This window comes from Haliotis asinina, chromosome 4 (assembly GCF_037392515.1).
Source record: "Haliotis asinina isolate JCU_RB_2024 chromosome 4, JCU_Hal_asi_v2, whole genome shotgun sequence".
In the NCBI taxonomy this organism is placed as follows: domain Eukaryota; kingdom Metazoa; phylum Mollusca; class Gastropoda; order Lepetellida; family Haliotidae; genus Haliotis; species Haliotis asinina.
Window position 1 is genome coordinate 74,052,602 of NC_090283.1, and position 17,367 is coordinate 74,069,968.

Genomic DNA, 17,367 nt, shown 5'->3' on the forward strand with positions numbered 1-17,367 from the left:
AGATCATCTTTCTGTACACACAATGAACCCTCAGCATATCAGCAAATGAAACAGCCAATCGGAAGCCGTCGTTACACTTGAGTGCATATCCACCCGCTATGACTGGGTTCGGTCTCCCGAGGGCTTCGTTTCAGGGGAAGTAAGCCCAAGTACAAAATATTGCACTTTTGAATCGCGATTGTACGCTTATAATTTTGTTTATTTGTTTTTTTAAAAGCAGCAATGTATATTATATGTCATGAATAAGTGATAATTGTGTTTTAATTATGTTTGATTTTTTGGTTGCATGTGACCTTTAAGTGGGCACATGTTGCCAAGTCGTGTAAGGCGCCATAATTCATTTACAGGGTTGCCTCCGTTTGCAAACCCGAACCTTACTGCCTTGGGTTCGAATCCCGTTTCACCTCTACCGTCTGTTTCCAAACACGTGCCTGTGGCTCTCTAAACGTTAAGGTGACACATTAGATCAAGCCTGATATAAGTAGGAGGTGTTCACAGCGGCGACTGACCCCGCTCAATATGATTTAGTGTTTTACAGTCGTCTAGTGCTAATATCCAATAACCGATTTGCGTAGATGGATGATCATGATGATAATCACTGGATTGTCTGGTCGATTAATAAAATACCGACGCCATGTGACTTGAATATTGCTGAGAGCAAAGTTAAACAACAAACAAACAAACAACATTCAATAACCTGAATCTTAAATGAGGCAAAGATACAAAGATACAAAGATACAAACATGCAAACATGCACGGGTCAGATACTTACCCTCACCTGACTCTATGGGTATGTATAATAAAATAGACTTGACACAATCATGCTAATCCATGCATTTCTAATGTAGGCAGAGGTCCACAAATTTATTCATGGATCTATCTATATTCGTTACCATTTTAACACAAAATTTTGAAAAAATGTTAGTGATCAGCATCTGTGAACATGTCTCAATTCAAGCGAACTAGTGAAGAGATTAGAAAACGGGCTCGGTTAAAACAACTGGTCACATATCAGTCAAAGTTTACAGTTTACTAATCAGATGTTCTCGCCTTTCCAATGTTTCGCTCGCATGCAAAGTGCAAGTGCCAACCGTCATATAGCTCATATACTGAGGCATTAAACAAAAACGAAAAACTAATGTCAAATTATACGTATCTAGTGAAGTAAGAGGACCTGCGTCGTACGTTAACCTTACAAAAAAACATCACTGGTGTTGAAATACATTCACCTCTGGATTATTACTAATAAACACAACCCTACCGAAACATGAGGTTTTCACTCAAGGCTTCACTCACTCACTCGCTCACTCACGCAAGCACGCACGGACGGACGCAATCATTCACTCAAGTGATCGACACACACTTTCTTCTTATTATATTGAAAATTACACTATTGTTTCACTGAAATTCAGTTCACAGCCTACATTCTCTCTTTCACACTGTGCACTGTGTCTGTTTCAGCGCGACTTGACGGCGTGAAGACCTACATGGAGTTGAGACGGGTTCCTTTAAAACTTCAGGATCGAGTGATAAAGTGGTTCGATTATTTGTGGATGTGCAATAAATCTAGTGATGAAGAAAAGAACCTCGGCTTATTACCGGATAAGTTAAAAGCTGAGATAGCTATTCATGTACATCTGGACACACTGAAGCGAGTGGAAATTTTCCAGGCCACGGAGGCTGGCTTTCTATGTGAACTTGTGCTTCGACTGAGACCCGTGCTGTTTTCACCTGGAGATTATATATGCAGAAAAGGTAAGTGTATATCACATATTCTACAGGTCAATTTTCATAATAAGTAATACTTTACGATTCCATAGCATGGCATTGTCTTAACGTGCTTATATTTCCTTTCATATTTTCTTCAAGCAAAATTAGACCACGCTCACTGGAATACTGTTTCCTGATTGGCTGATCGTGTAATGGGCGGGCCTTCAGTTGTATTATTACGCTGAATGACGTGCCTAATTTGTACCTTGGCCAACAGGATGTTTAGTGTGATTATGGAAGCAGTCTATTGTTTCCCTGACATGTGTCGTTGTGACGATTAACGTCAATATGTTTTTCGTTTATGAAGCTATGGACGTGAAACCCGAGGGAAATGTCCATTGCACTTTATTTTCATGTGTCTCAGGGTTACACTACTCCATTCGATGACTATAGACGTTACGGTGGTCAGCTAACTCTTCAGACTTGACAAGGCGGATCATATGTTCTATTTTCTTCCTTACATAGCGGTGGACTCAGCCGATCCTCTGATGTTTTTCCTATGTATTTTGGTTCAAGATTTAAGACCTCAGAATCTGGAAAATGTCGTGTTTCTGTTATTTAATTACTTACCCATGACCATTCAAAACGAAAGCTGCATACGGCGAGTGACTCCCTATCTTTACCTCCCTTGGGCCGCTTCCACCGTATCTCTCTTGCACATAACTGTGATATGATTGGACGATTATTCATCTCAAATCGAGGCTACATTTGTGTTAGAACGCCACTTGATTGCATGGAAAATAGAGTTTGGACAATTATCTCACTGTTTTATGTTACAACTTTTATATGTGTGATTTATTGTATTCGTATCATTTCTATGTTTTTATTTCAGCTGTGATATTATACAATATTGTCAACACTTTATAGCATATTATGTGCAACAGCGGTATTCATGGTATGTGTTCATTCGAAAGTAATAGCCTTTAGGAGTGGTATTCACGTATATGAATTAGTCAGAAATGAAACGCATCTGCTTATAAACCATCCAGTTACATAATGGAATATACAAAGAAAAAGGTTATTCTAAGATATTCTAAGTATGTTCAACCAGACTCAAAGTGAACAAAAAAATGTTGTGATGTGCAGCTTTAAACATGAGCTCATTTGTCCTCGTGGTCAGGTCGGAAATGCCGCTTGGAGGATAAGTGATGACTACTCCACTTTACCTTTGGAGAAATACATGTCATGTGAATGTACCTTGTCTAAAAAACCCTGCTGACGTCAACAAGCCACGATATGATTAGCCAAGTGGGACAAGTATGATTGTTACAGATTACAGTTATAGAGGCCGGAACAAGTATACTCAACAAGAAACAGGGGAAATGAGTAAGTTTAGCAATATCACAGCCGGGACACCAGAAACTGGGCTTCACACATTGCACCCATTTGGGGAATCGAACCCATGTCTTCAGCACGACGTGCGGACGCTTTAACCATCGGCCACCCTAACGTCCTACACAAGATAAGAGATAAGTTATTGATGGAATATATATGCTAATTTGCTCTGCAGAGGGGCGATGTGGTAAGCCAAGCTTTGTGTATGCATACATAAATATATAGTCTCTTAGTTCAGCGCCACACTTCACAATATTCCAGTTATATCACGGCGGGCTGTAAGTAATCGAGTCTGGACCAGACAGCCCGTGATTGAAATCATGAGCATCGATGTACCCAACTGGGACATATGTCAACCAAGTCAGAGAACCTATCACTGAAATTTGATAGTAATCCGATCGTCTCAGCTTGACTGCTTGTTAGATAACTAGTGTCTGAGTGAGTATAGTTTTACGCCGCTTCAGCGATATTCCAGCAATATCACGGTGGGGGACACAAAAAGGGCATCACAGACAGGTTTGACATATGTGTGTACTGAAAACTTATGGATTGTTTGAAATGACATTCAGCGTTACTTCTGGTCCTCAATAGACCTTGAGTCAACGTGTGTGAATTCATTCAATGAAAATAGGTCTTGGTACGATTGTGACGTGAGGAGATTGTCATGACATCACAAACTGTCGTTGTTTTACATGGCCAGACTATTTTCATACATTCAGCCAGTATACCTGTCTGAACTATCAGTGTTACGATATTTATTTCCCTCATTATATACACCTGAGGATCTCGGGGTTGACAATATCCACATCAGTGTGTATTGGTGATCAGATGTCGTTGTCATGGTACCCTCGATTGCGTGACTCGGTGCTCATAATGTCAATCGCAAAGACCCCAGTCTCCACTTTCCACAGCTGAAATATCACTGCTGCGTTACAGTGACACAAATGACAAGCCTCACACGCCCACGATTCCATAAATATCGTTGCCAGGCAACAAATGGTTGATGTCATACTACCTAGTGACCTTTACCTGCCACCCGTGCCAGTGTAAAATCTCAGGGAAAGATCAAACCGGGTGTATCCGATTGAAGATCCGAGGGTTTCTGACGTCCTGCACTCGTTGATCATCCGTCAAATGTAGGGCTGATATGTCATGGTAATGGTGCCAACTTGTCTTGTAAATAACACGTCAAAACGCCTCTATATGCAGGAAGCAAACACCTCTATCCGCGAGGTGGTATAAATCAGTCATAACACCACACACAGGCTTCTCTCATGCCTTAAATTGATTTTCCTGCCAAATTGAATTCTGAAGACGTCATGCCAGAAACACTCAACAGAAGTCAATGAAGTGTACCGGGACTGAAGCCCATATGAACATTACTTTAGTTTCGTAACGTTAAATGTTCAATTCAGTTCAGTTACAGCTGTAATCTAATAAAATTGTGTATGTGCATACATGTGTTATCATATTTAGATGTTGATAATCAACTTATTAACTTACTTGGCAATATAAATGCATGGTGAATAAACATCAGTCTAAATATTGTACTGGTTTATTTGATATTGACGAGACAAACAGTCATATGAAGATGCATCTAGTTATATGTGTTTATATCTTTATATGCAGTTCACGTAGGTTTATTATTTATAATGTGTTTATATCTTTATATATTCCATTTCGCGAGCATAACACTAGCCACCGAGGGAAACAAAGAAATGAAATAAATTGTCACATTCTCCCTTAATTTCCGATAATCATCTGTTTCCTCCTTGGTTTTATCATGTGCATTTTATCAACATCGTAAATATAAATGGTATATTAACGTCTATTAAAGCCTCGACTAAAACATGGATATCTGTCAGTGTTATTCACGACCACTTTAATCACAATTAATGTATTCTGCTATTTAGCATGGAAGCTGGATATTTTAGGCAGCAGCTTCCAACAGTGCATTCTCGGTGTTTGAAAGTCTATTTTGTTTTGAGGCGTCTGCAGTATGCCGTTTCAGAGAATTTACTTGGACACCTATACCATTCCATATATCCCCACTTACTCGTATCAAACGACGAACACGCTGTACAATTGGTGAAAACAGTTGGGTGTCCTTGTACCATAACAATATATGATTTCTGCATATCATTAACCTCACTTTCGGCTTTTTTAAAACTACATTGTCATTAGTTCAGCGCCCCACTATCCGGGAATTCAAAATGACGTTAGTATTAGGTCAGTGCCCTCAGGTACAGAGATTCAAAATGACGTTAGTGTTAGTTCAGCACCCCAACTACCAGAGATTTAAAATGACGTTACTATTAGGTCAGTGCCCTCAGGTACAGAGATTCAAAATGACGTTAGTGTTCGTTCAGCACCCCAACTACCAGAGATTCAAAATGACGTTACTATTAGGTCAGTGTCCTCACGGACAGAGATTCAACATGACGCTAGTATTAGGTGAGTGCCCTCACGGACAGAGATTCAAAATGACGTTAGTGTTCGTTCAGCACCCCAACTACCAGAGATTCAAAATGACGTGAGTGTTAAGTCAGTGTCCTCACGGACAGAGATTCAAAATGACGTTAGTATTAGGTCAGTGCCCTCATGGACAGAGATTGAAAATGACGTTAGTGTTAGTTTAGCACCCCAACTACCAGAGATTCAAAATGACGTTAGTATTAGGTCAGTGCCCTCACGGGCAGTGATTCAAAATGACGTTAGTATTAGTTCAGCATTCCAACTGCCAGAGAATCAAAATGATCATGTTATTGGTATCCAGTGTCAAAAGTGTCCGTTGGAGATTTAAAAGACACCCGAAGCCATGTTCGAGTTACATGCAGCGTTATTCGTCACAGCAGATCTGTTTCTTAGCGACACAGAGTGTTTAGTAACCCTCGGTCAACTTGTTAGCACTGGCGGAACTGTGTTCAAGTAGCTTCCGCTGGAAGGTACCCCCTCTATGTTTGTCTGGAGCAGGGCATTGCTGCTCTGACACGTCCAGTTGGGTCAAGGTCAGGTGGTATTTGGGCAGTGCTGACCATTTCTTTCTTCTGTGGACTCTTTCTTGGTGGCCGGGCTTGAAATGACCGACGCTAACCTCTTGCCTGATTAACTGCTCATGCTTCTCACAGAATAACGGATTGTGATAGTCTTAGCAAACACCAATGCTTTCCAATTAGATTATTTTCTTTGTTTCCTTGTGAAATCTGTTCGTTTTCGGATCTGTCACTCTTATTCATGCCTGTTCTCCACAACTTGAAACTTATTCACATGGCACGTCTCTTCGTTCGTCTCCTCCAACGGATATCCGTGCCACGTGACTTTCAGAGGGCTGCACAGGTCTCAGAAACTGTATCGTGTATCGAGGCTAATATCTTTGAAAGCGTGGCTTCAGTTCGACATTTCTTTGTGGGTATTAAATGTCAAGGCGTCGATGCACCAAATTCCGTTGGCCTGTCCTGATGAATGTCAAAATTTAAAAGATAAACCCAAACTATAGCTCTATGTGATAGATTTATTCTGTTAGGGTAATTCTCTTATTCTGGCGTGGTTGTATGTTATAGCCTTTCGTTTGTTCCACAACGTGGAAGCGCTTAGCTGTCGGTGAACCTTTCGTTCAGAGGAAGATCGCACTTACCACAAACTCGGGCTTACATGCAACAAAAAGCCTGTGCCCTTGATGTTTAACAACTCCATATCCGTGATCTTGGTGTTTTATTTGGTCCTATTTTTGTGCTTGGTGCTTTATTACCCCACAAGCGTGACTTTGTGCTTTATTACATCACAAGTGTGACCTTGGTGCATAGCGTAACTGTTGTGACTTCTTACGTCACACTCGTGACCTTGGTGTTAAATTACTTCACATTCCTGCCTTGGTGCTGTATTACTTCACATTTGTAGCCATATCTACGAATACTACCTCCATGATGGCCATGTGTCGAGTTATCCCTACTTCGAGACAAGCGGAGTGTCGACATATAGCCATAGGTATAATACTGGTTCCCCCAGTGCCGCACGGTTTGGTCGTCTCAGAACCCACATCGACTACAGATGGTTTTACCGATATCTCATTGTAACACTGATATGACATCTTAACGCACCATCTATAAGTATAGAGCAACGCAGGCCTTAATTCATTCTTAGCTCCCTGTGGAATATACACAATGCATGTGGACGTCCTGCACGGTAGCAGCTAGCCTTCATTGAATGTATCACTGTGACAAGAAGAGAGTGGTGTAAGCTCTTTTGGTGGTGTTTTTTATCGGTCAAGGAAACTTCATCAAGTAATTGAATTAATTACCAGTTCGTTTTAGTAATCATGCAACAGGTTCCTGTTTGGGGCAAAAAATCTGCCTTTGCGTGCGGAGGGCCCGTCAGTAATCCCCTATACGTCCAAGAAGAATGCCAAATGTAGTTTTAGTGCAGAATAAAGCACTTAAATTCTACTCTGTGCTGATTTTATGTTACACTGACATGTGCCCGGGTTATAGACGGGCGAGGGAATTACACACGATGCCATGTTGGTGCCGCGAACAACGTCCTCTCTGTTCTCATCTCACGAGACACGAGGACTCCCAGAATGCACCTCGCTAGGATGTGTGTATGCGGTCTGTTAAAGTGCTGCGCAACATGCAAATTACACGAATTCCTGGTCTAAAATCTCTTTGATGTTTTTGCGTCTCCCAGCTCTTACTGCTCTGTGACGGCGAATCGCATAACCTAATTTGGACCAGATAAGCCAATTTTGATATGTTGATAGAGAAATACCCCCAGTTGGTGACGACACACATTCAGCCTCGTCACCGAGCATGGTTACCATCCCATTGCCTCTTCGACAACCGCGCCATCAATATCAATCAAGTAGCGAGCATGGCATCATACCCCGTCAGTGTTGATACACCATCAACCTCTGGTTGGATTGTGTGTGTGTGTGTGTGTGTGTGTGTGTGTGTGTGTGTGTGTGTGTGTGTGTGTGTGTGTGTGTGTGTCTTGAAAGAGTATCCTAATCTAGCCAAACGAAACGTCATGAAATGTACTAGTTTAGTGATTTTTGTATTTCTTGCAATATTACCCCAATACAGTTGAGTGTATTTGTGAACTATAACATCACATTCCAGGGATTCCTTTTAATAACATCGCGGTCTCTTATATCACTATGGCGCAGTCCATACGCTTGTACAGTCTGCCTAGTTCACAGTGGTTGTGTGGTCTATATGACACAAGCATTTCAGCGGAATGTTGACATAGACACCGAAGTAACCCTTGTCATTTGGCGCATCTTATTTTCTGTCTTGAGGACACAATCAATATTATCGTCCTAGCGTCAAATACGCTTGAACAGCACGACCTAGCGCTGACATTAATATTTGACACTGCACTGTGATATGTCATGTTGTAACACGCCATATTAATGTTGCATGAAATTACCTCCACGCCGTGATGTGCCGTGAATTTAACGCCCTAGATTGGGAAAGCATTGTATAACATCATATATTAATATTGACGTATCTTTTATTGTACATCCCCACGTGGTATGTCATGTTTACAAACACATTACTGTGACCAATATGCGTAACATTTAACCGTGATATGTCAAGTAATTAATATGTCATCGATATGTCATTTGGTTACTACACTGCAATGATATATTACCTGCTTGTCTCAGTCTAGTTGTATATCATGTATTAAAGACAATGATTGTGTTCATAATATATGTGCCTCTCTTTAAAACACATCGTAGATGTACCACACGGCAATGGTGCATAGTTGATTTACCACCCAGTATTGGCGCATTATAGATGTATCACACTACAATAGTGATAGATTTACCATTTTCAGTGACTTGATTCAGTTACCATATTGCAATTGTACATCGCAGTTTACCATCATGTAATAATGGTGCACCGTCTATTACCATCATGTAATAATGGTACACCGTCTATTTACCATCATGTAATAATGGTACACCGTCTATTTACCATCATGTAATAATGGTGCACCGTCTATTTACCATCATGTAATAATGGTGCACCGTCTATTTACCATCATGTAATAATGGTGCACCGTCTATTTACCATCATGTAATAATGGTGCACCGTCTATTTACCATCATGTAATAATGGTGCACCGTCTATTTACCATCATGTAATAATGGTACACCGTCTATTTACCATCATGTAATAATGGTACACCGTCTATTTACCATCATGTAATAATGGTGCACCGTCTATTTACCATCATGTAATAATGGTGCACCGTCTATTTACCATCATGTAATGCTGCATGGCCTGTTTATCATCATGCAATGTACCTCGTCTTTTTACCACCCTTTAATGGTACATTGCCTATTTATCATCCTCTATTTGATGGTACATCGTCTGCTTACCACCCCTTAATGGTACATTGCCTATTTATCACCCTCTATTTGATGGTACATCGTCTGCTTACCACCTTTTAATGGTACATCGTTTATCACCATGTAATGCTACATCGTCTATTTATCATCATGCAATGGTACATCGTCTATTTATCATCATGTAATGGTACATCTTCTATTTATCATCCTGTAACAGTGCATCGTCCATTTATCATCCTGTAATGGCGCATCGTCTGTTTATCATCCTGTAATGGTGCATCGTCTGTTTATCATCCTGTAGTGGTGGATTGCATCGTCTGTTTGTCATCCTGTAATGGTGCAACGCATTGTATGTTTATCATCCTGTAATGGGTGCAGTGCATCATCTGTATTTACTATTTTGCTGTAGTGCATTATGTTTTGACCACACTGTAATCGTTCATCCTGTTTTTGCCATCCCTCAGCGTTATCTCATCTTGTAACCAAGCTAAATTGAGATCTCTTCCATTTGACACATTACAGTGATAAATGACTTGTTTACCACGCGGAAGTGATATCTCTTTGTTTGATGCATTACCATGATATGTAACATAATTACCAACCTAAATTGATATCTTTTCTTTGATTTAATAAAAGATCATACATTTACCCACCAAAACAACAAACCAACCCATCTCCAACCCAAACCCCACCCCCACCAAAACCCCCACCAAAACCCTTTCCATCCCACTGTCTAAGGGAACCTTGGCAGCACTGATCCTTCCCAATTGTAGAGCAAGATGGCCAAGTCACTTCCGCTAAATGGTGAAGTGTGTTCTTGAAGTGAATGTTGTTACCTGGGGAAATATAGCATCATAAAAGTAGAGCAAATCTGTTTTCCTAAAGCTTACATGCAACCCCACAAATAGCAAACATTATTAAATCCCAATTATCATTTATTCGTGACTTAATATGCATTTCTGATTATGAAAATTATTTTCTAATGTTAATTTGCATTTTTGATAATTTGTTACTGTAAGTCCATACCGAAAGGTATCCGAATCTGCAAAGTTATTTTTTACGTTGCATGTGACCTTTACATGTATCATCTTGAAATACCCTGGTCCGTAACGTAACACCCTCGCATTTACCATATGGCTGCTGCCCAACAACTATGTCATGTATGGTATCTGTATTTCTGGGAAATCCCGATTCAGACAAGTCAGAGGTGTCAAATTACAATTACCACCTCTGAATGAAATATGCATTTGAAACCGCCATTGATGTATGCCCCTCGTTCAACTTGAAGTGAGAATGATCTAATGTACAGTTGGTCTTTATCAAATGTCTATACACAGTGTGTTAACGTTAGATTTGATGGCATCTTCCTTGATGTGATAGGTTGAAGAAGACGAGCCCTCTGATGTGGAGCAGGAGCGATATATCAGACTTACTTGCAGGAGATTCCTCGCCATACGAGCCTCTGCTAGGGTTTAGCTGACTGGAATTAGTGAACAGGAAAGTTCATATCTTACCCCACCATTGTTCATCCTCTGAATATATGCACAGTTCTTGAACGTTAAACTGGTTTTATTTTTTGTCTTACACTACCTCATACGAAAAGGTGCCAATTTTATTCTTGTGACCTCGACTAGGGACAGCCGTTGTCCTTTCCAGCCCCAACTGTGCATTCCTAGTTTTTGTTCCATGGTTGTTATTTTTAATCCAGATCATGTCAGCGGATCATGTGATCTCTGGCCCTTAATCTGGGTGATTGATTGTGTTCTGCTAAGAACTAAACTCCAATTGCCTTCTGTGCAGCGTCAGATTGCTAAGCTCATGTCTTTGAGGAGATTGCTGTATTATGGGTGATCTCTGCCTACAAGATGTGAAAGCAATGGACTGACCATCGCGGAAATACTCTTGTCTACTTAGTTCAGCTTGCTTCTATGTAGTCATTTCCGTATGGTACCCCACGTCCCTCTTTACGTAACGCCCATGAACAGTTCCCGTCGCCCACATACTTCTTACGTAACGTTCATGTACATTTCCGGACGTCCACATACTTCTTACGTAATGCTCATGAACAGTGAGTGAGTGAGTTAATATTCAACGTCACATCGGCAATATTGCAGCCATATCGTGACGGGAAAAACACTGACATGGAATACATGTGTATTATAAAAACCTGTCGACAAGAAACAGTAAAACAACTAGAATATCACAGAAAAGAATGTAAAACAAGTAATTAGACCTAAACAGTGTGTCTGTAGAGGATAATACAATATAAAAATAGGCTATAGATTGCAAACAACTGAAGGTAGATCACCATACTAAGGACCATGGGGACTTATCCATGAACAGTTTCGGTCGCCCACGTACGTTTTTACTTAACGTCAATGTATAGTAACGGTCTTTCATTTATTCACTGTTCATATTTTCACTACTTCACCGAATCACCCACTAACTCACTCACCGAGTTTGGTCCAATTCTCAGCACCCGGCACAGCGCCTGGGAACCGGCAGTGTTCAGCGTAGGAGGCGATTTAACTGAAGTAACAGGGCAGTGAAGGTTTATAAGGCTACATGAAAAAATTAAATGTTTCTAGGGCACATTTTTTTTCAAAAGTGACTAGGGCTGTTGGACTAATTTTTGAATTCTTGATCGAAGAAAACGTGACGAGGGAGTAACATTTTTTTCTGCCAGAAATATAGCTTGGAAAGTTTAGCGCGCGATAATGAATTGTAGATTCAGTCACACTCGCTCGTACAGACACACATTCTTATAGTGGACGGGACGAGAAGAAGTCCAAATTATTTCTTTTTCTTAATGGCAATAAACAAAATTTTACGAGCAAAAATAAAAGTGGGGAGCCGATGCCGGCGAAACATTTCACTTTTTCAATTAGCCTAATCACAGTATAGAGGAGGGAAGCGATGTCACCGGAAGCCCACATACAGAGGAGTATTAGCGACCCCTTGTGGAGACTGAGTGTAAGTGTGCATGCAACGGATACCATATTTGTAGCTCCGTAGCTTTGCCGATGTAGGTCCCGATGGTAGAATCTCATCTCACCATAGTCAGTTGTGTGGGGAACATGACGTCCGACTGAAGGCAGCAGTTCATTTTGAATATATTACAAAGGTTTTGTTGAACATCTCAAAATAAGACCAAAAATATAGTTGTTGGGCACATATTGCTTTAGTAACATGACTGTTCACTTGGCATGTTGTAGGGAACATGCCAATAATGCATGCCCACATGCAGTGGACATCTCCGTGTTAAATTATGAGAAACACACTCGTGAAAGAATAAGAAGTTGCTTGGAATACATAATATGCGCCGGAGACATGCTCTTGATGACAAGATTAACGCCCACAATAAATTGTGTGGAACGTATTACTCATTGCAGATTAATGCAGAAATAGATTGTTAGGAACCAATTACTTGTGAAAGGAGTTTGTAAGTTGTTAAGTTGTTTGAAACACATTGCTTGGAGTACGTAAGTGGACACAAAAAGTTGTAAGGAAACTACACTGTGATTTTTGTGTGACAAATGGCCGCCAACCCACGTGCTTACACTAACAAGGACCCTATTTTAAGAGTCCACGCAGGGAACAAACGCAGTTAAAGGTTTGATGACATCAGTCTTGAAATGTTCCTAATCAACGGACACACCATAACTAGACATTCAATTTCCTGCCGCGTCTATGCATGGAACTATTTGCAGTCGCATCACTCGTTAGGTATGTGATTAAATGCTCCCGACAGATTACTACGCATTTCAGTGTCGCAAAGGTTACTGTGTTTAGTAGAAATGATTAGCGGGTTGAAGCCCCACGCCCTCTTCAGTCCACGCGTCAGTTACAGAGATGAAACCGTCTGAGAGATGACCGCAAGGTCTCGGTATTGGCCCTCGCTAGTCTCCACCGTCAGTAACTGCTCCCACGTCGTCGTCATCTGTCACACACCACAAGCTTCAACATTCAGAGACTGAGTAGGCTCCGATACCTTAAACTCCATTCTTGCCTCAGCTGGGCACATGTTCCACGGGTCCATGTCGTCAGCTGTAGATTCCTGGCCTGGGAGGTCATTTAATCCCAATACTTGCCTCCCAGCCCAATCACTATTTTAGACCCAAAGGCGTTCTGTTTACGGCACTTTCGGCTCCAGACGGTGACTTTAGGGAAGCACTTATCAAGGTACAACAATAAAGGCCACGACAAAACTTTTAAAATGTTTGAGTCTTTTTATGTGCGCTCAGATGTAACATATCAGTGGCATAAATGATATCCGATGCAGTTCCGAATGTTTGCATCTATTTGTGTCCGATACTCAAGGGCACAGCTTTTTTAGAAGGGGACGGGATGCATACTCTTGATAAAGGGTGGTGCGCACTGTATTTTCACCCCAGTTTCAATGGTCATTTGATACACCTTCAGGACAAACCCCACTCCCACCCCTCTGGATTCACCTAGGATACCACTTTACACGAGTGACGCGTTGTACTTGTAGGATGGGAATCGTAATATGTCTTCCTGATTTCTGATGACTCTGGAAACGGTCTACTGTTATGCTTGGTTTGTTCGCTACCTACTTTTGTTGTGGTGTCTCTGATGTGGCAACGTCGACACACAGTATGTCAGAATAGACGTTATTTTTATTTGCGTATTGCTTATAAAGTAGGTTTTTTTCTTCAAATATCTGAAAAGGTGGATATTTGACGGTGCCATTTCTGGGCCTATATTCACAAAGAACCGGTGTGATCGTATGTCACTAAGCGAAAATTAGCGCAGTGTTATAGACTTAGTAAAGGTTGCTTCATAAAAGGACGCCCTGGGCTGGTGCTGTGTAATGACAATGAGGATTACAGTCACGCGTTCTTTGTAGAACACGGTATCCTGAGTTCTATCATACAACTGCGTGTAAGGCAATTGAATATAACCGGCATGTAGATGGAATATTATTGAGCGTAAAACTAAACTCACTCACGCAATTGGATATAACATTGACTATGAATGATCTGACTCTTCATAAGCCAGTCTAGCTTTTGGAAAAACCTTTGACCTTCCTAAGAGGGGTTATTAGATGTTACCATTGTTTGGTGGCGGCTTTTGGTTTGTCTCTGGCTGGCAACCCCAAGAGTTTTACATTGTCAAAAAATTGTTCAACAACTCGGTTTGCTTCAAAACGACATAAAAGCTTGTGCAATTCTAATCAGTGACCCGAAGCACTGGAACCGTGCCTGCCGTAGAACAACCCAACTCAGTCCCGCACACTCGTGCCTCATATCAAAGAAAATGATTTATCTGATGATAAATTGTTAAATATGTCGGTTCGATTCCCGATTTTTATCCAAGGTCTATCATCCCCATACCCCTACGTCCGGTGATGAATTTATCGTATTTCAGCCTGTCCTCATATATAACACGCGGTGGTCTGAAGCATGTACTATTCAATTCGACGTTATACCGTGAAAAAACAACCGCCTACATATAGAGTATTGGAAAGTCCGACGTTTTAGTGGAACTCGGTAAAATGTGAGTCATTCATCTGCAAGTGGAAATTCAGCCAGAAATTGGTTCTTTGTCCCAGTTCAGCAGACGGACCATGAGACAACAGGCGTCTGATAAGCAAAAGAAATCAAATTTATCTGCTGATCTATTGTCTAGGGATGAACCACCGTGTGTCCTAGTAAGCTTGATTGCATCATCCGAGTGAAGTTGGTCTGTAAACTGGAGGTTAACCAAGGTACAGCTCACCTAGATAGCCACTTATCTTAATCAGATAGTAATTAAATTATATAGCTGGCAGTAATTAGGTTGTGCAGATCGTTCGTTATTGGGGGCAATACCTCTAGATATATCTTCTTTAAGTCGTTTTTCAAAAGACTCACTGGTTCATCGCAGCGTTTATTGAACATAAAGTGTGATCGGTGCAGAAGGTACACTGACTGTGGGCGACTGTACTCACCTACAGACGGTGTAATGTGGTAACTGCTGTACTTAACATGCGAGCTCCGACTGACAGACGAGATAAGCTTAATCCACCTTCTTAAATATGTATGCTTGCATTTCCTCCCCCTCGGCTGTCCTCGACCCACATTCAGAGCTCAGTGTATGTACTTTCACACACTCGGGGAATGCAAGGACGCTTGGGAAGTCAAGGGAAGTCATCCCGTCAATATTGATGCTACTTCCGGTGATGGCGTGGTTCGCAGACGACTTCACCAACCTAACTGTCTTGAACGGCATTGATTCTCGTGAAATCTCACAACTGCTGACAGAACGAGATTAGATTCCCTAATTCTGTCACCTCAGACATTGCCCCGAGGCGGCAGGCTACACGCCTTTGGATTGATTCGCCAAATTAGTTCCCTTGTACCTCGATCTGACCGCCATTTCAGGAACAGATGCCTCTGTGACGACGGGAGTAGTCTGTTTGTCGACACCGAGTGCCATAACCAGTCCAATGGGTAAATATGCCAACTTATAATCAGATTGGGCCGCGAAACGTGGCACTGAAACTGTTTGATCCAAACACACAATCCACGCAAAGCAGACTCTCGAATAGACTGCCCAGTGAGACTTTATCGCGAGGTCCATTGACCAGCAGACCATCCTCGTTGTCTTTCAGCCAGTATAGAGTACCAGGGAATCGTCAGGCTATATATACACACAGAAGCTCACACAATCATCATATTTTTTCACACCAGATCTAAAATAGTTCAGCCGAGTGATATTTTTATCTCGTTCCAATTTGTTTTGGAAAACCCGAAAGATGTGTACTTAATTTTTCCATGGTACACATGCGTTTCCAAAATCATAGTATTTGATGTTGAAACCGGATAATACAATATGCACTATAGTGTCTTATAATAATGGACTTTTGTCCCATTATGTCTTGTGCTAAAGTATCATAGAAACCGAAAACAATATATTTTGTCAGCATAATCTCCGTTTACATCGTTTACATGCTCATGCTTTATTAAATCTCAACAGACGTATTTATCTCCGTCCTCAAAAAGGCATGGACGATGTTGATGGTGAAGATGTAGAAACTACTGTGAAGGTGGTGAGTGTTGTGGCAAGCGAGATAAAGCAACAATCTGCAGCTGCTGCTGCAGGTACCCAACAGCACGTGCACACCCAAAGGGAGCTACCTTGATGTTTTTTCTTGTTAGTTTCTCCAAAGTGAGGTAGCTAGATGGCGAAGTAATGTCGTTTGTTACACCGACATCATTACTAATGGCCAGTCATGATGATCTTCCTTTGTGTGCAAGGAACTCGAAGCCATGATCTTACCAGTTATCGCCACCTGCCTGTACTCGTTTGGCCAGAGGAGACCAAATGTTTTTGTTGTCTTGATGACTTCTCTGGGATATCCTTCTGGGCTTCAGATTCCTCACTGATAGACTGAAGACGTTGGTTGTCAGTAAACATACAGTGGACACACCACTGTAGTTTGCAGACACGCCACAAACCGTTCCATTTATCCTCTGAACTCTCAGTAGTATTACCCAAACCTACAATATATCGTCCTCAGCCAACCCCATGATATGTCTTCCCACTAACCAACCCTACGATATATCCTGATACCAACCAACCCTTGGGTTAATCTTCATACCAACCAACCCCAAGATATAACTTCATACCAGTCAACCCCGAGATGTATCTTCACACCAGTCTTCATCCCAACCAACACCAAAATATATCTTCATACTAACCAACCATATGATATATCTTGATACAAACCAACCCCATGCAATGCTGTCATATCCAACACCAAACATGCACCGTTATATGAGCCCACCCAATGACATATCTTCAAAGCTATCACCCCAGTGATACACACTCTTCCAAAAAAAAGAAAGAAACACAAAACCCAGATATTAATTAAACTTTGGTGTTATTCACGGACGTGTAGATCA

At 41.2% G+C, this 17,367-nt stretch overlaps 1 protein-coding gene across 1 annotated transcript in view; it reads left to right on the top strand.

Annotated features, from left to right (window-relative positions):
* Positions 1 to 17,367, top strand: part of LOC137281872 (cyclic nucleotide-gated channel alpha-2-like) — a 150,126-nt gene that overhangs the window by 95,031 nt on the left and 37,728 nt on the right. Inside the window, exon 2 of the mRNA XM_067813547.1 lies at positions 1,462 to 1,755. Coding sequence (XP_067669648.1) covers positions 1,462 to 1,755 — 294 coding nt within the window. The remainder of the gene's footprint in view (positions 1 to 1,461; positions 1,756 to 17,367) is intronic.